The 26364-nt window shown below is 49.6% G+C and overlaps 1 protein-coding gene across 5 annotated transcripts; it reads right to left on the bottom strand.

The window, feature by feature from the left end:
* Positions 1-317: 317 nt before the first annotated feature.
* LOC127585561 (GATOR complex protein WDR24-like) lies at positions 318-25471 on the bottom strand. Of its 5 annotated transcripts, XM_052043123.1 has the most exons (9): positions 25254-25471; positions 17298-17932; positions 14205-14382; positions 11786-12565; positions 9203-9327; positions 7326-7430; positions 4873-5210; positions 2644-2828; positions 318-1859 (listed from the first exon to the last, which is right to left on the bottom strand). In XM_052043123.1, the coding sequence occupies exons 2-9, from the start codon at positions 17767-17769 to the stop codon at positions 1691-1693; spliced, it is 2352 nt and encodes a 783-aa protein (XP_051899083.1). In that variant the 5' UTR covers positions 17770-17932; positions 25254-25471; the 3' UTR covers positions 318-1690. The 5 variants fall into 5 exon arrangements, with proteins under 5 accessions (XP_051899083.1, XP_051899081.1, XP_051899082.1 ...); XM_052043121.1 differs by lacking the exon at positions 25254-25471 and having other exon boundaries at positions 343-1859; positions 4806-5210; positions 17298-17771; XM_052043122.1 differs by lacking the exon at positions 25254-25471 and having other exon boundaries at positions 343-1859; positions 4806-5207; positions 17298-17771.
* Between the last annotated feature and the right edge of the window lie 893 nt (positions 25472-26364).

The raw sequence follows: 26364 nt of genomic DNA, 5'->3' as shown, positions 1-26364 counted from the left end.
CTTCTGTACATTATACTCCGCGTAAACTCAGGTAGTCTCTCCGTTCCATTTAAAGGAAAGGTGCAGGGACCTTGGTTTCTCCGCAGCCCCAAACCACATGAGCTGCTTTAGTTGGAACCCAAGTTCTCCTGCTTCTTTGGCATTCAGAAACTGAGAACAATTGCCGCATGTTCATCTCCTAATACTGACCGTTGGCGGTGATCCACCAACTTGTTCTCAGCAAGACAAACTTCTGTCGGCCTGACTTTACCATTCTGCACAGCTCTGACCACTGGCTACAGGCAGACAGCTGCCTCTTCTCACTGTTGGAGATTTGTTGGCTGCAGGAGGTATTTACTTTATTGTCGTTTAACTTTAGGTGGCAAGCTGGGGTTTACAAATTTAATTCCAGAGACCAGAGTGCTGGATCTCCAGCGCTTCATGAACAACCAGTGAAACTCCTGATACTGCCACTCACCTCAGGCTGAACTGTTACATCAGTCAATCAATGGAGATTAGCAAACGGGATCCAATCTACAAATCTACTTCTCCAGAGCCACGCTGAGCGAGCTCGGGCTTTTCTCTTTGGAGAGGAGGATGATGAGAGGTGACTTGATAGAGGTGTACAAGATGATGAGATGCACAGATCGAGTGGACAGTCAGAGACTTTTTCCCAGTGCGACAATGGCTTAACACAAGGGGACATAATTTTAAGGTGATTGGAGGAAGGTAGAAGGGGGATGTCAGGGTAAGTTTTTTTTTACACAGAGAGTGGTGGGTGCATGGAACGCACTGCCGGCAGAGGTTGTGGGGACAGATACATTAGGGACATTTAAGAGAATCTTAGATAGACACATGAATGATAGAAAAATAGGGGGCTATGTGGGAGGGAAGGGTTAGATAGATCTTAGAGCAGGATAAAATATCAGCACAACATTGTGGGCCAAAGCGCCTGTACTGTGCTGTAGTGTTCTATGTTCTATCCACCAGTGTCAACATCCTCCCTCTCAAATTGTCCATAAACTGATGGTTAACATCACCAGACAGTGAGGATTTTGCTGTATCAATCTCCCCCACCCAGCCCCGCAGCTCAATCATCGTGATCCTGCCCCTAGTAAAAATTGTCCATGAAACATTCTAGTTTCTTTCTTCATCTGGAGTCCTGGTAGGCAAGGGTGTGTCTGCCTCCCCTGGCTGAGGAAGTGCAATCCTTCAGGATTGTGTCAGAGATCCAGTCAAAAATACTCATTAGAGGAATGGAATGGTCTTGCTCAAAATGAGATTGTCAGCTTGAACCCCCATCCGCCACTGAAGCCGATCCATTGGTTGTGGGGCAGTGACGGAGTGTGAGTGGGTGGAGTTAATTCATCCCACCCAATGACGATTAAAACCCATAGCTCTTCAGTGCCCATAATGTGTCACATTATAGACTTGGAGAGCACTGTCTGAAGTCTATCTACATTCTGCAGATCCACTGTGTTGCAATAAACACATCCCCACTTCAACAGTTCAGTCTCGCTCCTTATAAATAGTGCACCGTGTTCCCGTTCCAGAAGGAATCATGCTGGGGATAACGGGGAAGTGGTCTGTGTAACTGAATTTCTGCCGCTCTGCACCTCCGCAATACATTGGGTCGTGCCTGCGATTTCTGGCCCATCGGGTACCTCTGTCACAGGGCCACTGACATCCCCCGAGGTAGCTGGAGACCAGGTTAAGTGTATTCACAGAGGTGTCCGCATCCTGTCGGGCAGTGGGTGTGGAATTGGAACCAGTCCATGACGTGCTGGAGGTGTCCTCCATGAGTGCATCCCTGACACCAGACGAACAAGCCCTTCACCGCGTGGTGGCACACAGCACACTTGCTCGCTCCCCGTCGACACCTGGCAGTACAAATCATAAACGTCTTTAACTTCAGGGGTGAAGGTCCAGCCCGCAAGCAAAACAACCGTAAATGAGGAGGAACTATCCCAACTGGCAGACTCAAGTCAAATGGTGAATAAACCAGACGGAAGATGAAATATTGAAGCATGCAGTAAAACTCCAATAATCCGGCACCCTACAGAGCAGTGGTGCTGGACTAATGGATTTTCCAGACCACTGGATGCTATTTAAAACAAAAAATTAATGCTCTAACACATTTTTTTGGATGTTATACAGTAGAATAATATTTTTTTCCAGCAAACCCTGTAAGTTTAAAGGGAGCCTGAGAAACAGAACCAGGTGAGTTTTGAGGGAACCGGGACCCCGTGAGTGAGAGGGAACGTGGAAACTGAGGCCAGTTGATGAACCATTTGGGATTTCTGAATAGTCGGATAGTGGATTATCAGTATTTTACCGCATCAGAATGGTGGTGGGAACACAATCGATACTCAAAAGGAGAACTATAGAGGGCTATGGGACTAATTGGAGAGATCCTGCAAAAAGCTAGCACAGATATGATGGGCTGAATGGCCTGATTCTTTGACTCAGCTTTGTTTGAATGACAGTAAGGAATGGGATTTCTCCCCATCAGAGGAACGAATCCATGAAGTAACATCTCCAGAGCACCCAGTCACAGGTGTTTGGATAACACTGCGTTGGCAGATAAACTGACTCCAGGTCGAGTCCTCGCCACCACAGAGGGACATCGGCACCCGAGGAGATCCACCCAGCTGGTCCACTTGCCTCTCGCACATCCAGCCGTGGGTATTCATTGGCCGCTTGCAGTTGTTGCAGTTGACGTGCAGGGTGGTAGAGGCCTGGTTCAGGCAGTTGATGGATCGGCACGTGCTCAGTTTGATCACCTCGTTGGCCACGTTCCAAAGTCGGAATCGCTGTAGGAGGTCGATGTAGGACGTGTACCAATGCTCCTGTTGGGTTTAAAGACAGGAGACAGCAGAGTATGGATTATGAGGAGAGACTAAGGGAGCTAGGGCTTTACTCTTTCGAGAGCAGGAGGATGAGAGGAGACATGATAGAGGTGTACGAAATATTAAGAGGAATAGATAGAGTGGACAGCCAGCGCCTCTTTCCCAGGGCACCAATGCTCAATACAGGAGGGCATGGCTTTAAAGTAATGGGTGAGAAGTTCATGGGAGATATCAGTGGGAGGTTTTACACCCAGAGAGTGGTTGGGGCATGGAATGCGCTGCCTGGGGTAGTGGTGGAGGCAGGTACATTGGTCAAGTTCAAGAGATTGTTAGATAAGCACGTGGAGGAATTTAAAATAGGGGGATATGTGGGAGGAAGGGGTTAGATAGTCTTAGGTGAGGTTTAAAGGTCGGCAGAACATGGTGGGCTGAAGGGCCTGTATTGTGCTGTATTGTTCTATGGTTCTAATGGCTTCATTCTCACCTGACACTCGTCACTGGAGTTGACACCACTAGAACATGGAAACAGGAGGAGACCACCTGCCCCTCCAGCCATTCTGTTACCTCCTAACCATTTCATTGAACACAGGGTGATTCTGAGGCTGCTACAACACAGCAACAGGGGATATGTTTTGCACCTTGTGCTTATCCAAACCAGCTGCTATCAGGAAGCTAAATGTAGTTCTCCCCACAGCCCTAGTGTCTGGGTAAATTACCGATCAACACTAATGCAGCCTGCATTTAGATAGCACCTTTTAAACAAATGGAGGCAATGTAAACTGGGGGGGGGGGGGGGTAACATTTTAACCTGAGCATAGGAGTGCAGGGACCTGGAGGTGACTTGGGAATCTCTAAAGGTCACAGTTGATAGAGCTGTTTAATGAAAAAAAGCACGTGGGAATCTTGTCCTGATTAACAGAGGCATAAAGACAAAGCAAGAAAGCTATGACTGTGCTGACTGTTTTGTGCTGATCTCAAGGCTTCAGAGACTGGAATGGTACCAGGAGTGAGGGCTTTTAGCTATTTGGAAAAAGATTGTGAGCAGAGAAGGTTATGAAGAGATCTAACGGAAGGGTGTGGAGTTGTGAAGGGTTTCAACAGAGAAACTGTTTCAGTGTCTGTTCAAGATTGTTAAAAACCTAAAAAGAAAACAGAAATGAGACTTTGCTTTTACAAAGTAGGTTGTGAGCATCTGATAACAGATGGAAAAAGATTCAAAACTACTTTGGAATTGAATAAATACTTGGGAAGGGAAATGTTGCCTGGATCTGATGACAGAGCAGTGCAGGGAGAAATAGGATTGCTGTTTCAAAGAACTGTTGCCTTCTTCTAACTGAAGAACTATGTTGTAAGACTGAGGAACTTGCTTCTTGCAGAAGTTACATCAATTAGATTGGATGGTAGATGAAGGAAGAGGGGTAAGGGCTTTGTAATTTGCTCAGCTGCAGAGTAAACATAACTAGGGTGTGGTTGGGCTAAAGGGGCCCATTCCCTGCTGGATATTGTGGTGAATATCTTCCCTGTACATCAGACCCCATTTCAGGTAAGCTTAGGTACAGGGCAGTGTGTTCAGCCTGCCCTTGGCATACACAGTTCTGGGCTTTATCGTTTGAAACATGGAGTATAAAAGCAGGGACTTTATGCTGAACATTATAAAACTGGTCTGGCCTCAACAGAAGTACTGTGTTCAGTTCTGGGTTGTCACATTACAGGATGGATGTGAAGGCATTAGAGAGGGTCCAGTAAAGGTTTACGGGAATGGTTCCTGGGAATAGGGGATTGTAGCCTGTGGAACACACTGCCTGCAGATATGGTGGAGGCAGGTTCCACTGCAGTCTTCAAGAGGGAATTGAATACATATAAAGTGAAGAAGATCTCACAAGGCTACAGAGAAAGGACCAGGCAATGGGGCTAGTGAGTTGCTCTGGTGGAGAGCGGCTATGGACAGAATGGACCACGGTGCTAATGGCAAGTTACCTCTGCAACCGGTCAACACATTCACCAGAAACCTGGGGAAACTCATCCTGATCTTGTTTGGCCGCACCTGTGTCTGCTCATCGATTTCTTTTCTGATCCTGTCTCCAAGCACGATCAGTACGGATATTGCCATCTGCACGTCTCCCTGCTCGGCGTAGAAGCACATCATGTCCCTGACTATGGGGTTGAAGTAGTCGGTGGAAAAGCCGTGCTCGAAGGGAGGCTGCGAGACTGAGACAAGAGAAATGCCCTCGGTCGGCGTCAGGGAGACCGAATCCGCCTCGTTGCCGCTGATGTGGGGGGAGTCGGTCTTGTCCTGGAAGTGGTCCAGGGTGGTCGGGTGATCCAGGATTTCGTGACGCAGAGGGAAGCCCTCCTGTGGGAGAATGAACTCGTGCTCTTCTACTGAGGAAAGCAAAGAAAGTATCCTGACTGGTTGCATTACGGCCCGGTACGGCAATTCCAACGCACAGGAATGTACGAGACTGCCGAGAGCAGTGGACGCAGCCCGGTCCATCATGGGCACAGCCCTCCCCATCACTGACAGCATCCACAGGAGGTACTGCCTCAAGGCGGCAGCGTCTGTCATCAAGGATCCCACCATCTGGGTCGTGCCCTCTTCCCGCTGCTACCATCAGGCCAGAGGTACAGAAGCCTGAAGGCCCACACCACTAGGTTCAGAACAGCTACTTTCCTACAACCATCAGGTTCTTGAACCGACCTGCACAACCCTGACCCTACCTCAGCAACAGAACACTACGGACCACCTCGTGCACTGCCATCGATTTGTCTCTGATTATGTCTTTCTTTTGCACAAGGGTCTTGTTTTAGCACAGTCTTTTGTATTCTCTCTCTCTTCACTGTCTTGTACAACTTGTCTATAATTTATGTTCTGTGTGTGTGCCTGTGGTGCTGCTGCAAGCAAATTTTTCGCTGTACCTGTACCTCACTGTACTTGTGCACATGCCAATAAACTCGACGTCACCACCATAACATTCTCCAGGCAGCATCCTGCACTGCTAAACCCACTTCCTTAGCAGTTTTACATTAGACTGAGACACTGTTCCAACTCAGGTCTTCACATTTGGTGTCATTACCATCACCAGATCTGACATAACCAACATCCCAGTGGTCACCATTGACCAGACACTCGGCTGGACCAGCCAGATACATACCACGGCCACAGCACAGGTCAGAGGCTGGGTATCCTGCGGTGAGTGACTCACCTCCTGACAACCAAAGGCCTCTCCCCATCTAAGAGACACAAGCAGGTGTGTGATAGGATACTCTCCACTTGCCTGGATGAAAATGTTCAAAGCTCCATCCAGGACAAAGCAGCCCACCTGATTAGCAACCCATCCACCTCCCTAAACATTAATCCCTCCTGTTACCTGAGCAGAGTGGCTGCAGTGTGTGCCATCTGCAAAATGCATTGCAATTACTCAACCAGACTAATCCAACAGCATCTCCCAAACCCCTGCGACCTCTAACACCAAGGAGGACATGGTCTTCAGGGACACAACCACCCACAGGCCCCTCCAATGCTGCACCTTCCTGAAAATCTAACAATGTTCCTTCATCATCACTAGGCTGACATCCTGAAACTCCCTCCCTCCTTAACAGCACTGTGGGAGCACCTTCACCAGAAGGACTGCAGCAGTTTAAGTCAATGGATCACCACTACCTCCTCAAGGGCAATAATAAGGCCCAAGTGAACCAAACAAGATAAGGACGGACACAGTGGTGGGCTCTGTGATGTCAGCACCTCTGGACTCCACAGTGGTCAAGCAACCACACTGTATGCTCCTGAACACTGTTCAGTAACCCCAGGACAGAGGCAGGCTTCACTGTAAACTTCCCCATAGTTAGTTAACCTCCCCACGCACCAGTGAAGAACAGTGTCTTTGAAAAGGTGGTGGTGGGATACGGGCACAATGGGCCCACATTTAAGTGTGGATTGAGAAAGAAGGGAGAACATTCCGTATCTCACAACTTCTTTGCAATCAAGGGTGAAGAACAATCACAGTGTGACCAACCTCTCTCCTCAACTTGATGGTTTGGGCAGGAAACTGGGACCCAGCCTGACTCTCCCTACTTTCTATCCCAAAAGCTGACAGGAATGCCTTTCTGTCCTCCTACCGGCAAACTAAGGATTGATCCCAGGAGTGTAGTACAGAACATGGAGCACAGAAGCAGGGTCTTCAACTCTCTTTACCTCAACCTGTCAACATAACCACCAATCTCCCTCATGTACTTTCGCAATCACCTCAACACTCCAGGTGTTAGTGAGTTCCACAGTTTTAACAGTAAAGAAGTTTCCCCCAATTCCCCATGGAATATCTGTGGCCTTAGTTTAGTTTAATGTCTCCTGCCACCCCACCCCACCCCTCCCTCTTAGCCTTTGAGAATCAGGAAGGTCCTGACTCAAAGAGCCACAGCCTGTACATCCTTCCTGATCAGTCTAGGCTTCTGGGAACAGCTGGAACTCAGTGGTCCCTCCCTGGTCCCTCGGTCCCTCACCTGGAGCATTCTCATGATCGACAATGAATAAATCGTCCTCGTCACCCTCACCGTCACCAAACAGGTAATCTGCTGGGGCGTCGCTGCCCTCGGTCTCCTCGTTATCTGAAGGGATGAGAAACGCACAGCTCTGTTACTTGAACTAAGCAATAACCCATGACCATCAGGCCTTAAAATCTTTGATTGAGTAGTTGGAGAGAGAAACTACACAGGAACCAGAATCAGAACTCATGGGGAAATTATGGAGCGATGTCTGGCAGCTGGATATATGTACTTACCCCTCCCAAAAGGCTACAGATGCTAAATCAATGGATTGACCTTCAGTAGTTGGAGTATCAAGGGATGGGGACAAGGTGGGGTTAAGCTGGAGACCACTCTTAATTCAACTGACTGGGGGAACACAGTTGAAGGACTGAAGGGTCAACTCTCTGGTCCTATGTAAATGGCAATCACTTCAAACACAAGGGTGATCCTTAAACATCTCCCTGTGGCATCTGGCAGGAATCCACCATAAAGAGTTGTACACACAGAAACAGGCCCTTCGGCCCACCACGTTCGTGCTGACCCTCTTGCCGATCTACACTAATCTCATTGGCCCACATTAGGACCCTATCCTTCTATGCCTTGCCTTTTAAGTGCCTGTCTTAAACATAGTAATTGTATCTGATTCCGACACCTCCTCTGGTACCAATCTCTGTCTGGAAAACCTTCCCCTCAGATCTCCTTTAAAACTCCTCCCTCTCACCTACCCCAAATTAGTTATAAATTGGAATGTTTTTACTTAGTTCGAACAAAGTGACGGTGACCGATAACGAGGTACGTCAGAGTGAGCAAGAGCAAAGAAGCCAACTAATGCGGCCTACAATGTCCGGCTGCCTAAAACCAGTGCCCTTCCAATGACGAACGAGATGTCACCCAAAGCACAGGTCTGGTTAAAGGATAAAAGGAGCTATGTAGCAACCATGAAATACCATAACAACGCCATGCATTTGTTTAAAAATCACAGGAAAAGCAGGAGCAGGACGAGGCCACCCGGCCCCTCAAGGCTGCCCCACTATTCAATGTGATCACGGCTGATCTGCCCCAGGCCTCATCACCTCCTCTGTGCCAGGTTCCCCATAGCCCTCATGCCCCGATCTTTCAAAAGCCTAAATACTTTGATTGATCCACCTCCACAACACTCAGAATTTCACAGATTCACCACCCTGTGCAAGAAATTTCTACACACCCCAGTTTTAAATGACCAGTCCCTTATCATGTAATGTCCCCTCATCTGAAAGTCCCACTGGTGAAAACATCTCAACCAACTTAAAATCCAAGGTCACACCTCATTCTTCTAAACTCCGAGGAATACAGATCCAACCTGTTACTCTCTCTTTACAGGATAACCACCTCATTCCATGGAATTGGGATTCTCTTTTGCACTACCTTCAATGCTACAGTATCCATTCTTGGGTAAGGGGACCGACAGACCAGGTCTGGCCTCAACACGGTAGTGTAGCGGTTAGCGTAACGCTAGTACAGCGCCAGCGACCTGGGTTCAATTCTGGCTGCTGTCCGTAAGGAGTTTGTACGTTCTCCCCGTGTCTGTGTGGGTTTCCTCCGGGTGCTCCGGTTTCCTCCCACATTCCAAAGATGTACGCATTAGGAAATTGTGGGCATGCTATGTTGGCGCCAGAAGCGTGGCGACACTTACGGGCTGACCCCAGAACACTCTACGCAAAAGATGCATTTCACTGTGTGTTTCGATGTACATGTGACTAATAAAGATATCTAACAACACCCTATACAATTGTAACAGATGTTTTCCAAGTGGTTTTGGGAGTGAGAGTCACAGAGGTAAAGTGGGAGGAACAAAGCCAGTGGTTTCTTGGTACCTTCATTGGTTTGCAGCAAAGTAATGGTCGAATCCAGGGGCAGGCTGTCCTGACGGTTTTCCAGTCGGCCTCTGTCAAGTTTGGCTTCACTTCCTAACGCCGCGGTGCCGTCTTTCAAAGTAAAGCTGCAGATATAGGATCAGGGAGGGTGAGTGGGGGGGGGGGGGGATCTTTTACCAACAAGATAATGCACAACACAACAGGCGCTGCTGAAATAGAGGTGGGGTATGGGTGAGATCCTGGAGCCTGTGCCCAAATCCCATCCAAAGCTCCTCATCACAGTGAACCCTTCGTGTAATGAACCCCTTGTTGAAAAATATGCAGTTCGTTGGGGATGTGACTATGAGGGTGGATGAGGGGGTACTGGTAGATATAGTGTATCTGGAGTTTCAGAGGCATTCAATGAGGTACCACATGAAAGGTTACTGCACAAGAGGGCACTGAGTTGGGGTAATACATTCCACGGATGGGGAGTTGGCTGACCTACAGAAAACAGAGAGTTGGGATCAACAAGAGACTGCAGATTCTGAAATCTGAAGCAACAAACAATCTGCCAGAAGAACTCAGCGGGTTGAGCAGCATCCACGGGAGAGAAAGGAATTGTCAACACTTTGAGTCAAAACCCTGGATCAGAGAGTTGGGATAAATGGATCATTGGCAGGTTGATGGTCAGTAACTAGTGGACATCACAGGGATCAATGCTGGCACCTCGACTATTTATAGTCCTTATTAGTGACTGAGATGAACGAACAGAATGTCCTGTAGCCAAATTCACTGATGATACAAAGATAGGTGGGTTAGCAAATCGTGAGAACTCAGAGACCCTGCAGATCGAGCTACACAGGTTAAGTGAGTGGGAGGGGAGTTGGCAGATGCAGGTAATCCATTCTGGAAAAAAGAAGCAACTTATTTAAACAGAGTGCGTCTACAAAATCTTAAGGTACCAAGGGACTGGGGAGTCAAAATACATGAAATGCAAAATGTTAGCATTCAAGTACAGCAAGGAGTTGGGAAGGTACTGCAGAGGGGGCTTCAGTTTAATATTTCATCAGCAGCGCACCTTCTATAGCACACCAGAGCTTCACCTTAGAGTTAGTGCCGTAATGTCTGGAGTAGGAACAAGGACCCATAGTCTTCTGACTCAGGGAACCAACACTGGTCACAGAATCAAGATCAATTCATGTGTGTTGTGTGATACACGACGACAGTACGCTGTGCTTATTGTGTGTATCATTCCCGGCTGTTAGATGTAGATGCTGAACCGCTACACTTGACAACTGCAAAGTCCTCTGGATGGCCCATCTCCAGCTACATACAGCTTCTCATCCAAATAGCTGTCAACCAATATGGCTCATTGATCTATGTCACTTCTGGCCCAACACCTCAATATTAACATTCTCCTTTCTAAATCCCTCCACGCCCACCTCGAACCTATCCTTACCTCCAGCACCCAGACCCTTCAAGATCGCTACAGACTGCCAGTTCTGTTCCCATGAACATTCCTGACTGGTGGCCCATGCCTTCAGCTGCGAGATCCTAAACTCTGGAATTCTCTCTCCACCACTGACCTTAACATCTCTCTCACCAAACATCAGCCTTAATATCATCTTCAGTGGGTCAATGACAAAGCTTGCTTGTTCTAGTTGCAGTGAAGGGCCCTGGGGTGCTTTGGTATGTTAAAGTGCTCTCTAAATGCAAGCCATTCTATATACTGAGCTTAATGTGATGCTATTGCACGTAATTTGAGTTCATGTGCATTTGTCTTGGTGTGATGGTGTGCATGAGAGAGAGAGTGCGCGCGCGCGCGTGTGTGTGTGTGTGTGTGTGTGTGTATACGTGAGAATGAACTTGTGTATGAACAGTTTGTGTGTGCGCGCAAGGGAGTGTGTTTGTGTCATAGACCATACAGCACAGAAAACAGGCCCTTCAGCCCACCATGTCTATGCCAACCATCAAGCATTTATCTATGCTAACCCCATGTACCAGCACTTGGCCTGTGACCTACTATGCCCTGGTGACTCACCTGCAAATCCAAATGCTCCTTGAATGTTGAGTAGACCACAACCCTCTCAGGCAGTGCGTTCCAGATTTTAACCACTCTCTGGTTGCAAAAAATTCCTCAAATCCCCTCAAAACGCCTTGCTCCTCACCTTAAACCCATGCCCTCTGATCTTAGATACCTCTGACATGGGTGAAGGTCTCCTATCTATGCCTCTCATAATTTTGTACACCTCGGTCAGATCCCCCTCAGCCTCCTCTGCTCCAAGGAAAACAAGCCCAGCCTATTCGGTCTCTCCTGTGTGTGAATGAATGCTTGCGTGTGAACGTGCCTGTGAATGAACACGTGTTTACAAGTATGCACACGTGCACGTGTGTGAGTGTGTGTGCACGAGAGAATACATGCATGTGAGTGAACGTGTGTGTGCAAACTGTGTGAATGAGTGTGTAAGATGAATGAATGCACACACGTGAATGAGTGCGTATGCACGCAAATGCACATGAATGCATGCGTGTGCGTGTTTTGAAAGGCGTAGTGTGCGCCTGACCGTGCGTCGGAGCAAGCTCCCCACCGGGGTACGGTACCTGCTGAGGGGGTGCCCTGCCTTGCCCGAGCCCTGCCCCACACTGCCCACGGTCCCCGCTGCGCACGCCCCAGCGTAGATGATCTTCAGCATGGTCCAGATCTGGGCCACCTGGTAACGCTTCAGCTGCCGGGCCACGGCGGCGTTGCGGTCGCACAGCTCGGGGAGGGGGCCGCCGCTCAGGCCATAGCGGCGGGCCGTCTGGGCGAACCAGTCCATGGAGGCTGCCCCGGGCTGCGACTCAAAGACGCTGAGGGCGCTCGACACGTTGGTGAACTGCTCGGCGGGGTCCTGGCGCCGGATGAAGAAGAAGGGGTAGCGGCGGTCGGGGCCGTAGGACTTGCGGGAGCCCTCGGCTGAGCACAGGCTCTCCTTGACGGCGAATGCCACGTCACCAAACAGGCCGACCGACAGCCCTTCTGGGATGGCCCGGCTGGCTGGACGCTGGGCATCCTTGAAGAAGTGTTGGTAGAGCGTGCTGTCCTTGGACCCGGAGAGAAGGAAGTGCGGGTCATGGGCGTGGCGCCAGGCGATGCCTGTGGTCACGTCCTTGTGCTCCTCGAACATGGCGAAGGGGACGTACGGTCGGCGTACGTCCCACACGTAGATGTTGTGGTCCACCATCATGGAGCAGGTGGCGATGTGGTACTTGCGGTCCGGCCGCCACAGCACGTGAGCCACAGAGGCAATGGTCTGCACACAGTGGCTCTCCCGGGCTTTGTAGCCTGTCAGGTCCCACACTTTGACCATCTTGTCCCGGCCGCCCGTCACCAGACAGCCTCTGCAGGAGAAACACCGAGACATCAGTCGCACGCAACAAGCACCAACCAGAGACTCTCGTCCACACACTCATTGAATGGAGCGTCCTCACTAACCCGGGCAATTCCCCACCAACACGGGCAATTTCCCACCATCTCCCTCGCACTTTTACTCAGTGAATGATGCAAGGGGACGGAGTAATCCCCCTCCCATCAGGCAGAAGATACAAAAGCCTGACAGCATGTACCACCAGGCTCAAGGACAGCTTCTACCCCACTGTTATAAGACTATTGAACGGCCCCCTAGTACGATAAGATGGACCACTGACCTCACAATCTACCTCGTCGTGGCCCTTGCACCTTATTGTCTGCCTGCACTGCACTTTCTCTGTAACTGTAACACTATATTCTGCATTCTGTTATTGCTTTTCCTTGTATTACCTTTTCCCTTGTACTGATGTGATGAAATGATCTGTATGGATGGCATGCAAAACAAAGTTTTTCACTGTATCTGGGTATATGTGACAATAATAAACTAGTTTCCATTAAGATGTATCTCTGTAAGCTCATAGAATCATACAGCATGGAAGCAGGCCATTCGGCCCACCAGGTCCCTTCTGACCAGTGGATACCCATATTAATCCCACCTTCCAGCACTTGGACCATAGCCTTCTATACCTGGGTAATTCAAGTGCTCGTCTAGATGCTTCCTACATGTTGTTGGTGACTCTGCTTCCAGCACTCTCTCAGGCAGTGTACTCCAGGTATCCACCACTCTCTGGGTGAGAGAGGTCTCCTACCCCTTATCCTTCATCTTTTTCTGACAGTTTTATTGACCTCTGAGTGGGGAAAAGTTTCCTGCAGTCTGCCCTACCTACAGCCTTCATAATCTTATATACCTCAATCACGTCCCTTCTTAACCTCTGCATGTGTCCATACTGGTGTATCAGTGTGAGCACTCGTTTATCCCTGAACGTGTGTACACTCGCACCTTATGGACGTACACATCTACAATAAAAGGTCAGTTACCTGGCACCTCCCTAATCAGCAGGCTCCAGTAACCAACACCTTGGGGGGAGCACTCGGGTCCACGTTAGGGCAGTTCCCAAGCCGACCAGGTTACCCTGCACATCTGATTACCTGACACATGCCAGGTAACAGTGCTTTTAACATACTTGTGTCCTCCTGTAGGTGCCGACTCAGGGCAGTACAGTGGCGCAGGTGGTAGAGCCGCTATCTCACAGCGCCAGAGACCCGGGTTCAATCCTGACCTCGGGCGCTGTCTGTGTGTGGAGTTTTCACGTTCTCCCCGTGTCTGTGTGGGCTTCCTCCAGGTGCTCCGGTTTCCTCCCACATCCCAAAGACGTGCGGGTTGGTAGGTTAATTGGCCGCTATGAATTGCCCCTGGTGTGTGGGTGAGTGGGGATTTGTGTAAATGGGTGTTTGATGGTCAACACAAGCTTAGTGAGCTGAAGGGCCTGTTTTCATGATGCATCTGACCCATGGGTGCACTATTGATATGCTTCCTAATGTATTGATGAGCACACTTATGGGTGTGTACATACTTGTGTGTCCATGTGTGTGTGCACACACTTCCATGTGAAGGCGTGTGTATCTGCCCGGGTGCAGCCTCAGCACGCACCAGTACGCACACACTCCCACCTGTCATCCGGGTGCCAGTCACAGGAGAAGACCGGCCCATTGTGAGCCGTAAACATCCTCTCGCACCGGTCCGGTCTCCGCATGTCCCACAGTTGCACATTGCCATTCTCGAAGGTGGCGGCGAAGGTGAAGAAGTCTCGGGCGCTGAAGTGGACGTCACGCACGCTCTCTGATTGACCTGCAGGTGTAAGAGCATCACAGTAAGGGCACAGGGGGTAGGCGGCATTAGGTGGGGAGCTTTACCCTCTGTGTAACTGGGTTAGCACGTGGCCAGAGGCAGAGAGTCCTCCTCCGCAGTATGTAAGAAACACAGCTCCTGATCTCTCAGCAAGATCCCAAAAGTAATGCAATAAGGACCAAATTCTCTGCTGTTCAGAGCTTGCTGAGGGATGTGCATTCCCTGAGGAAAACTTTCCTGACACCCACCCGAGGAGGTGATGTCTTATCTGCAGATAACATCAAAATGGACAGTGAAAGAGATCATCTAAGTTTACAACAAGATCTAGATCAACTGGCTCAACGTGGGACGAACAATGGCAGATGGACTGACTCGGACAGCTGCGAGGTGCTGCACTTTGGGAAGTTAACCCAGGGCAGACCTTACACAGTAAATGGTAGGGTCCTGGAGAGTGATGTAGAACAGAGAGACCTAGGGGTACAGATTCATAGTTCCCTGAAAGTGGAGACACAGGTAGACAGGGTGGTGAAGAAGGCATTTGGCACACTTCATTGGTCAGAGCATTGAGTAAAGTTGGGACGTCATGTTGCAACTGTACAAGTCGTCGGTGAGACCACACTGTGAGCAGTTCTGGTCGCCCAGCTATAGGAAGGATGCGATTAAGCTGGAAAAGGTGCAGAAAGCTACACAACGGCGGTTACCAGGACTAGAGGGCTTCAGTTACAAGGAAAATCTAGATAGGTTGGGACTGTTTTGCCCGGAGTGCAGGAGGTTGAGGGGTGATCTTATGGAGATTTATAAAATCATGAGGGGCATAAATAAAGGGGGACGGTCACAGTGTTTTCCCCAGAGTAGGGCAGTCATAAATGAGAGGGCATAGGTTTAAGATGAGAGGGGAAAGATTTAAAAGGGACCAGAGGAGCAACCTTTTCCACAGAGAGGGTGGTGGGGATGTGGAATGAGCTGCCAGAGGAAGTGGTCGAGGTGGGTACAATTACAGAGTTTAAATGACATTTAGACAGGTACATGGATAGGAAAGGTTTAGAGGGATATGAGCCAAACACAGGCAAATGGAACCAGCTGAAGCAGACAACTTGGTCGGCATGGACAGGTTGGGCTGCAGGGCCGGTTTCCGTTCTGTATAACTCTGTGAACACTGGATCTTGTGGTAATGGAGCCTCATATCGTCAGCCCGGATTACATGCAAAATGCAGAGATCAGCAATGCCAACAGTCATGCTCCATGTATATCCAGAACGTGCCCAACCCACACGTTCCCCAACAGTTCTGATCCAGGGTCCTTGCTCTCTTGAGGTACTTATTGACCTGCTTTGCATTTCCTTCACCCTGGTTATTATTTATTTTTCTATTTAAGGGACATGGGCTTTGCAGGCTGAGCCAGCAGTTAATTGTCCATCCCTAGTTGCCCTTGAGAAGGCGGTGGTGAGCTCCAGTCCTTGAAGTGCGGGTATCCCCACAATGCTGACGGATAAGATCAATCTTCAAGCACATGACATTGCGATGGTGTCGAGGCAGAGGCATGTGTTGTCTGACTGTCTGCTCGAGGAAGGTGACCAAGATGACCGGGCATCCCCACAGGGAGGGGAAGCAACGATAAAAGGAAGCAGATGCTCCCTCCCAACACCTGAACCGGCCACTCACATCCCAATCGGGAACTGGGGCTCAGAACCTGGGTACTTGAAGGTGGGCACTAATAGAAGGACAAGTGGGCACTGACTGCCCGCCTCAGACCTGCAGAAATGGAGTAGGGGAAGATGTAGACCTGGGGGAGATTAGAGAAAGGGAGGGATTTGAAAACAAGAATTTTAAGAACAAGTTCTGGGCATTGAAGGGGTGAAGGGTTACAGGGGTCACGGCACCTTAGATGTGTTCCTTTATTGAGGGGGGGAGACCTGTCACAAGAGCACTGAAGTCACGAGGCAAGAAATGCCTGGGAGAGGTTTTCAGCTGCAGTTGAGCAGTGGGATGGAGTCCGGCCAGACAAGAGTGTGGGAGATGGGGAGGGGTGAGTGAGGTTGGGAGGGGGTTTGATGGTGAGGGAGTGGATAAGGTCTTGGGGAAGGGAAGGATATGGGATTGGAGACCCAAGCAGGGATGCAAGCGCCAGAATTACAGAGATACAGTGCAGAAACAGGCCCCTTTGGCCCATCGAGTCCGCACTGACCATCACCCACCCATTTACACCCAATCCTACAATAATCTCAATTTTTTATTCTCCTCACATCTCTCAATCCCCCCAGATTCCAGCCCTCACCTACACACTAGGGGCGACTTACAGCGGCCAATTAACCCACCAACCTGAAGATATTTGGGGTGTGTACGAGGAGTACGAGAGGGATCCGAGAGCACAGCCTCAGAATAAAGGGTGTCTCTTCAGAACTGAGAATGAGGAGGAATTTCTTTCAGCCAGAGGGTGGTGAACCTGTGGAATTTGTCGCCACAGACGGCTGTGGAGGCCAAGTCATTGGGTGTATTAAAGGCAGAGATTGATAGGTTCCTGATTGGGAAGGGGGTTAAGGGTTACGGGGAGAAGGTGGGGGAATGGGGTTGGACAAGAAATCAGCCATGATTGAATGGCAGAGCAGACTCAATGGGCCAAATGGCCTAATTCTGCTCCTATATCTTATAACCTTGCATGGGAGGAAACCGGAGCATCTATTGGAAACCCACAGGGTCACAGGGAGAATGTGCAAACTCCACACAGACAGCGCCCGGGGCCAGAATTGAACCTGGGTCTCTGGAGCTGTGAGGGAGCAGTTCCACAAGCTGGGCCACTGTGCAGTCTGGTTCGGGATATGGGAATGTGTGGAGGGAAGGCAACCAGACAGGGGTGGGGGGGTGGGGGGGGTGGGGTGGTTTTGGGCGGTGGGCTTGTCTCAAAGCTTTAGCCCCTACCTGAAAAGGTGCAGATGGATTCCTTCCTCCTCAGGTCGAAGCACTTCATGGAGCCGTCCTGGGAGCCGCTCAGCAGGATGTACAGCTCTGCCGGGTGGAAGCAGACCTTGTTGACGGTGCGCTTATGCTCCATGAAGAGCTGGTCCTGCTTGTTACGGGAGGGCCTGCCCAGGTTCCAGGTCACCACGGCGCCGTTGGTGGCCGCCGTGGCCAGCAGGTTCTCGTCCATCTGGTGCCAGGCCACGTCGGCGCAGCTGAAGTTCAGGGAGGGCTTGCGGCCAACCCGCAGGTTGGCCCTCTCTGTCAGCTGCTCCTCTTCGATGCCGTAGATCTTGAAGATGTTGCGCCCGGCGACCGCCACTTGGGTGCCGTCGCGGCAGACGCTGATGGCGTTGGCGGGGGCGTCCAGGCTGCAGGACATGGTCTTGGCACTGACGGCACTGCCACCCAAAGCCGTGGGCATCCGCGCCATGGCCGGCGGACCCCTCGAGTGGGCCCAGGTCACTGGCGGTGGTGGGGGGGGGGGGGTGGGTCTGATGCCTTTACGGCCAATCAGGTTTTACCCCTCACTCGGGCCCTGACGAGCAGAGTTGACAGGTGTCAATCACTGAGTGGCAGTTCCAAGGTTACAGCACCTGGGGAATAAATTGGGAAACAATCAGCAGATGGACAGATGGAGAGGCTTCTCCCATGGACTGTGAACATTACAGCCACAGTACAGGCCCACACTGTTGTGCTGACACCTTATCCTGCTCTAATATCTATCTGCCCCTTCCCTCACACATAGTCTCCATTTTTCTATCATTTCACGTGTCTATCTACGAGTCTCTTAAACATCCCTAATGTATCTGCCCCCCACAACCTCTGCCAGCAGTGCGTTCCACGCACCCACCACTCTGTGTAAAAAACTTACCTCTGACATCCCCCCTTATACCTTCCTCCAATCACCTTAAAATTATGTCCCCTCATGTTAGCCATTGTCGCCCTGGGAAAAGGTCTCTGACTGTCCACTCGATCTATGCCACATCATCTTGTGCACCTCTATCAGGTCACCTCTCATCCTGCTTCGCTCCTGTGAACATTTCATTCTCAGCCTTTTGCCACAGGGAGGTACACACGGAAACCGGCTCGAGGCAAGTGCTGACCATCCTTTTACACCAATCCTACCTCATCCATCTCGGCCTCCCCACATCCAACAACTCCCCACAGATTCTACCACTCATCCACACAGGAGGGGCAATTTACTGAGTGAGCTCGTGTGACAGCAGTTGTGCAGTGCACACGTGTGTGTGTGTGTGAGAGAGAGAGTGTGAGTGAGTGTGTGTGTGTGTGAGAAAGCGCGTGTGTGTGAACATGTGAGAGAGAGAGTGTGTGTGTGTGTGTGTGTGTGTGTGTGTGTGTGTGCGTGCATGTTATGAATGTGTGTATGCAAGACCAAATGAGTGGGTGTGTGTGATTGATCGCATATGCATGCGTGCGCAATTTAGAGGCCAATTCACCAACCAACCTGCACTTCTTTGTGATGTGGTAGGAAACAGGACCACTGTCACAGGGAGAGCGTGCAAACTCCACACAGACTGCACCCGAGTTCTAGCCGTGCCACTGAGCTGGCCCTGAGAGAAATCACTGCCACCTTATTGGAAAGGGAGTGGGAAAAGTTGTGTTTACAGGGGCTGAAGACTTAGAGTTATAGAATGAGCAGTGCAGGTGCCCATTCCATCCATTTTATCCGTGCTGACCCTCTGAGAGAACCAGCCAATCAACCCCATTCCCTGCTCCATCAGCAGCTTTTCTACGTTGGGCTCTTTGGGAAATGGTTATTGAATCTCCACCCACCTTTAGACAGTTCATTCCAAGATACGATACCTCAGTAGACAATTCCAGGTCACAGGGTTACAAATGGGTGATCTGCAGGGAGAATGATCAGGAAGAATTTGACCAAACCACGTGTATTTTAAAGGTTAGTGGAGGCCTAGCGGAGGAATTCCAGAGCTCGGGGCCGCCATTCAGGAATGTACAGAGTGTCAGGGATTAGAGGAATGCTACAATTTCATAGGGCTGGAGGAAGTTACGGAGCTGAGGAGGGAAGAGACCAGTGAGAGATTTGAACAGATGGATGAGACATCTGAGACTGGAAGCCAATGCAGGTCAGAGGCAAACACAAAGCTGAGGGGTGCTTTCACTGTACGTTGGAACTGTCCCCTCGAAACAAACAACATTAGTGATTGGGCGGTAGGATAATGTGCGCCTAAAGCTGGACAGCTTGCACCTCACTCACTGCCCTGCGCAGTGTATGAGTAGTCTCTCATTTGAACCTTCTGTGACTTGACTTTCTAGTCTGGCATCTTAATCTTCCCTTAATCCTGTTATCAATATCACCCACGCCAAACTTCATATCTGGCCCTCCACAAGCTCTTCCCTCCAGGCCGACGTCGGTCTTGCTTCTGACCTTCACTTTGCACTCAAAACTTCACATCTTCGTCTCTCAGTGAAAACAATGGTTTTTTAACTGGCACTCATGCAAGGCATCGCTTCTTATCTCGTACCTGCTGAGTTCCTCCAGCATCATCGTGCTTTTCATCTAGATTCCTGCATCTGCCGTCCTCAGATGTTTCCCTCACTTCTTATCTCAGTGCTTCACTGACAGTGAATTAATTTTAATGTGTAGCAAGTCAGTCATCTGGGACACAGCAAGATTCCACAGTATATTCAAAGGCATTAAAGCCATTTTTAGTATTTTATTAACACAGTATTATATATTTAGTGTGTTATGTAGACATATCAGTACACGTCTCGTATTCTACTTGGGCAGATTACAACCCAATGGTACGAACACTGAATTTTCAAATTTCAGGTAACTCACACCCCCCCAGTTCTCCTCCCTCACACACTCACCCACCCACCTAGTTTTCTTCTCCCTTTGTTCATCCTTCCCATTCTCTCTCGCCCACCCCCCACCCCCAATCTGGTTCCTGACCATCACTGACAACCTTTCCTCTTCCCTCTCAGTCCTGATGCAGAAACATCAACCTACACATCTTGCCTCCACAGATGCTCTTAACCTGCTGAGTTTTCCCAGTGTTGTGGTTTTTTTTGTGTTATTATCATTGTTCCTGGGAGAAATGCTTGCCAAAACCTGTTAATATTTACTGGAACTACCAGAATATATTGAGGGTCTCGATCTAAAGATTCAACTGAAGGAGATTTTTAAATGTCAAAAAAAAGGGCAAGCCATTTTCCACTTTTTTTTTAGTACATAAGTTGCAGCTGACAATAAAATGCACAAGAAACTAATTTTAACCAGGTTAAAATCTGGAAAAGGATCAGGAGCCCTCGGACTTCCATTAATGGTCCTTGACCTCCTGATGAACCAGAACCTGTAACCAATGAGCTATGATCTCTATCTATGTCCCAGGGTCTAAGTCAGACGTCAGGACCGATATTCCCAAACGCTGGTTCTGTTGTAGTTGTGTAACGCTATTCCTATTGGCAATTATTGCACAATAACCTCTGTGTGAAATCAGCTTGCACTCCTGAGTTCAAGAGGACAATGAATCACTTCGTAGTGTTGTAATGATGTGAAATGCCAGAAGCAAGATAAGGCAGTTTTTTTGGATGCAGCCAGTTGCTTTGATCAAGAACGCACTGCCTAAAAGGCCAGTGAAAGCAGATTTATTAACAAGAGAATTGGACAAATACTGAAACAGGGAAAATTTTCAGGGCTGTGGAGTGTGGTACTAATTGGAATGCTTTTCTCAGAGAGTGAAGCTGTGTGCAGGCAGGACGAGCTGAATAACCTCTGTGATTCTCTCTTTCACCGTGTTTTAAAATCAAAGAGCGAGGAAGCACCGAGCCTGGAGCTGTTCTTTCTCCAAACATCTCAGCATCCTATCACTGACACTGAGGGTGAGCCAGACATGAGCCTTGTCAAAAACTTTGCAACTGCTGCTGTCTGAACATCCACGTCCTGCTCCTAATTATGAAAGTGTGAAATGAAACACTAAAGTAATAAGGACGTTGACAAAAATAGACAGTGCATTCACGAACGCCCAGTCCAGCTGCTGTTCAAAGCACCACCCCAAACGCCCCCACACCCAGCACTCCATCCTTCACAAAGCAGACAAATCACTGCCTTCAGCCCCTTGTTTAATCACTAGTCCTATGTAAGTTTTGACCCCACTTTATTGTATCTGTAGAGCACTATTAACATAAAATGTTCCGAGGCTTTAGCAGCCTAATCAGACCTAAAGTGACCGAGTCCCATAATATTATGAGCAGGCATTGGCATATCCAAACTCAAACCTGCTTCTCCGTTCAGTAACCTGATCCCGGGCTCAGCACCATCTCCATAACCCTGGGTTCATAGGATACAGTTATGCAGTTGGTATGGCTGCTGCCTCACAGCTCCAGAGACCCACGTTCAATCCTGACCTCCGGTGCTGCCTGCCTGGAGTTTGCACGCTCTCCCTGCGACTGTGTGGGTTTTCCCCGGGTGCTCCACTCCCCTCTCACATCCCAAAGATGTCGTGTGTGCTGGTAGGTTAATTGGTCACTGTAAATTGTCCTTGGTGGTGGAGGTGAGTGGCAGAATCTGGGGGGAGTTGATGAGAATGAGGGGGGAAATTAGACAAAAAGGGTTTATGTAGGATGAGATTAAATATGTGCTTAATGGCTGGCACAGACTCAGTGGGCCGAAGGGCCTGTTTCTGTATGACTCTTTGGTTCTATGACTCCCCTACAGACTCTCTCTCAGCTTCGATAACTCACCGTTTGTACCGGGGGCAGATGAGCACAAGCCTGGGAAAAGAAGTGCTTTGAACATCGAATGGTACAGCACAGGAACAGGCATTTCAGCCCACAACGTCCCTGCCAACCATGATGCCAAACTAGACTAATCCCAGCTGCCTGCACATGGGCCTCTTCCCTCCATCTCAAGAGGCAAAGAGAGCAAGAGGATGAGAGGTTTAGGGAAGGAATCCCAGCACTAGTATCCAGGCAACTGAAGGCATGGTGACCAATGGTACAGCAATTACGATCGGGGCTGGAACTGGAGGTGATCAGAGATCATAGGGGGCTGATGGGCTGGGCAAGGTTACAGGAAGGCCATGAATCTGAAGACGTGGATAGAAATCACAAACTCAATTAGACGGGATTAGTTAGATTGGCATCATGGTCAGCACAGACATGGTGGGCCGAGGGGCCTGTTCGTGTGCTGTGGCGTTCTGTTATCGGCAAATTAAAATGGATGTAAATTTAAAGGGGATGTGAACCCAGTCTGCAGGGCAAGCAGATGCAGAAGCAAGGATCGAGGAGGTCGGTGTATTGGCTGAGGGACTGAGCCATACAGATCTGAAAGTCCCTGTTCCCCAATCTACACTCAACTAAATGAAGTTAAGCAATACTTCAGCTGGAAGCACTTAATTGGCTCTGATTTCCATGGGTTCTGCAGGTGGAGGACGGTGGATATTACTTTGGGTTTCTGCCCATCACTTGGACCTCCTTCTGCTCTACAACCTGACTGGACCTCTGGGCAGACACCGCTCTACCCCCAGGGTGAACCATGGTGGCAAAGCGCTTTGATCTCCACATTCTCTCTTGCCACACAAGACCAAAATCACAAAGGCCACGAGAATCGAAAGAGGAAGTTACTGTACAGGCTTGGAAGATCGACAACTTTCACTCAAATTCAGTTGGCGCAGCAAGTTAAGCAAACCAAAACCAGCGGCCAGGTTTCTTTCTAACTCGGATAATTGTACTTCATGAGAAGCCCATTTGGAAAAGTCTTTAAGACAATTGCAACCACATCACTTTCCCAAGGATACCTTTACCACCACCTTCCATCTGATTAAAGGTGACAAATGGTGGATGTTCCTCAGTGAATCCTTTCTCCACTGACGCTCCCTCACCCTCTATAATTTTCTTTCCTTGTGCGCTCACCAGACCAGGCTCTCAGAGACGTGCAGGTTGGTGGGTTGATTGGCCCCTGTACATTTCCCTTGGTGTGTAAATGCAGGATAGAATCCGGGGTTGGGTTGAAGAGAAAGTGGACAGGCACAAGAAATTCCACAGATGCTGGAATCTGGAGCAACACACAAAAAGTGCTGGAGGAACTCAGCGGGTCGGGCAGCATCTATGGAGGGAAATAAACAGTCGACGTTTCGGGCTGAGACCCCTTCATCGGGACTGGAAAGGAAGAGGGCAGAAGCCGGGATAAGAAGGTGGGGGGAGGGGCAGGAGCACACGCAGGGAGGGGACAGGTGAGTTCAGGTGAGGGGGGAAGGTAGGTGGGTGGGTGAGGGGGTGGAGAAGGTGTAATAAGCCGAGAGGTGATAGGAAGGAGGAGGAATCCGCTAGGGAGAGGGCAGTGGACCATGGAATAAAGGAAGGGGAGAGAGAGAGAAGAGGAGATGGGCGGGGGGAAGGGAGCCATGGGAATAAGGGAAGGCAAAGGAGTTGGGTGGGGGGGGGGGGGGGGGGGGGGGGGAGAAGAAAAAGAAGGGATGAAGTTACCGGGAGTTAGAGAAATCGATGTTGAGGCCGTCAGGTTGGAGACACCCAAGGCGGAATATGAGGTGTTGTTCCTCCAACCTGCGTCTGGCCTCAACGTGGCAGTAGAGGAGGCCGTGGATAGATGGATAAAATGGGTTTAGTATTAATGGGTGCTTGACGGTCATGTGGAGCTCTATGCACTCTCTGCTTTCTGAATCCATGATCGTTCTCTGACAGGTCAGTGAGAGGATGATCAGGAATACGAGCACGGTGCAGGGATGCACTGGGAGAAGGGCAGCCACAATCCTGACCTCAGACTAGATCTAGAAGTGCAGCTAAGTGAGGAGAATCAGTGAGGCCAGGTCTCAGTGATGTAGAGAGATTTGCATTTCAAAGCCTCTGTACCTGAAAGCCACCTACTTCCTTATAGCCACAACAATCCACAGTAACTTCCCCTTCCGTTGCCAGTTCCCCTCACTTATGAGTTTCCACAGGAATACCCCTCCCACACTTATTACGGGGGCTTGCACGTAACGCTTTACAGCGCCAGTGACCCGGGTTCGATTCCCGCCGCTGTCTGTAAGGAGTTTGTACATTCTCCCCGTGTCTGCGTGGGTTTCCTCCGGGTGCTCCGGTTTCCTCCCACATTCCGAAGACGTACGGATTAGGAAGTTGCGGGCGTGCTATGTTGGCGCCGGAAGCGTGGCGACACTTGCGGGCTGCCCCCAGAACACTCTACGCAAAAGATGCATTTCACTGTGTGTTTCGATGTACGTGTGACTAATAAAGAAATCTTAGTGAGGTGGATGAAGACCAATTAAAGGTATTTGCTGGGTGTGGGTAAAAACAAACCAAAACACTTAGAGCATCAAACAATCTGCTGGAGGAACTCAGCGAAGCAAGCAGCATCTGTGGATGGCGGAACTGTCGACAGTGGAAAGGAATCGTCAACGTTTCCCTGAAACATCTACCCCGTCAAGCGTCAGGGCCTTTGGGGTTGGGGTTTCAATCTCCAACGTACATGGGTGCACCTGCTCCTGCTCATTGATCAGGTCCACACCGGCCTCTGACGTTGTTGGTCCTGCTGTCTACGCTTTGGGGATGAGGACCACTTGGAAGCAGCCCCCTCCCTTGTCCCCTGTGCACATCAGAAGACGGGAGGGAGCCTACAAGAAGAGCTTCAACACCCCCAAGGCTCAAGTTCAGCATCCCAACAGCACTTGGCTCAGGTCTGGCAACTGAAGGTTAAAATTACAAAGCTGTTGTCTTCTAGCGACCTTTCAGTTTTACTGAATCTACAGTATCTAAATCATCTAAATCTAAATACAGTATCTAAATCTACAGAATCTAAAACTAGCTTTACACAGTGATACTGCTGAAAGAACAAAGGAAATCATTAACACACACACACACAGCACAGCTACTAATCACTTAAGATACACCAGTTAGTTAATAAATAAGTCATACCTTCTGATTCTGAAGAGTTGAGTGTTGTTCTTTGTCATCAGGCTGTCTGGCTGGTTTAATTATGCAAAGGTTGCAAGATTAGACGGTCTCATCTCTCCCACACCCGCCCACTCTGCCAGCCCTCCCCTCTGCAGGCACTGGGTGCTGGGCTCTGCACAGGGGCTGCATGTTCCTCTGTTCCTGCGAGGGTCCAGCCCACTGCAGCTTCCCAGCTGAGTAACTCGTCAACGAGTGGCTGGGCTGGAAAGGAAAGACGTTGTGCAGGGTGAAGGTGCCCCCGGCCTCTCACAGGGCCATCTATAGGCCGGAGAGGGCACAGACAATCCGTGTTTCTCTTCGGCCTGGGGGGTTTTGTTGCTGCTTCTTTAGATTTGCAATGCGACCCCAACACGTATAAACACAGCAAAAAGGCAGGGATCTCACACGAGGCTGTGTTAATACAGCTATTTGCTGCATTCACCGGTATCCTAACAATAGGGCTGCGCATCTCACAGTACACAAAGCCATTTAGTCCATAGTAATTGCTGTCCAATTAGTCCTATTCCCTTGCCTTTTCCACACAACTTTGTTTTTCCCCTTCAAGAATACATCTAATTCTCTTTCAAATATCATTTCTAAACCTACTCCAATGTCTTTTCAAGCGCCAGCATACCAAATCACAACTTCACACGAAAGAAAATCTCATGTCACCTCCTTTGCCATTTGGCTTAAATGTGTATCCATTGGCTTGTGCCCTTCTCTCACTGCTATTTGCTACTGCTTCAAGGCTTTGAGCACCTCTGTGCCTTCTCAGCCAGATGAAGGGTCTCGAGCTGAACCGACGACTGTCCCATTTCCCTCCACTGATGCTGCCTGACCCCTGGAGTTCCTCCAGCATTATGTTGCTCAAGAATAATACCAACTGCTCTGGTCACTCTTTATGACTGAAGTTCCTCGTTGCTGATACCTGGTAAGTTTCCTCTGCAATCATCGGCAAACGTCACCACTTCCAACCTCGTGATGGAAGGTCGGTCATGATGAAAATTTTGAGGATGACGGAGCCGACGACACTGCCCTGAGGAAATCCTGCAGCAATACCATAGGGCTGGAATAATGGGCACCGTGAACTGCA

This window comes from Pristis pectinata, chromosome 33, assembly GCF_009764475.1.
Source record: "Pristis pectinata isolate sPriPec2 chromosome 33, sPriPec2.1.pri, whole genome shotgun sequence".
In the NCBI taxonomy this organism is placed as follows: Eukaryota; Metazoa; Chordata; class Chondrichthyes; order Rhinopristiformes; family Pristidae; genus Pristis; species Pristis pectinata.
The sequence above is the reverse complement of the archived record's forward strand: the minus strand, read 5'-3'. Positions and strand labels throughout refer to the sequence as shown.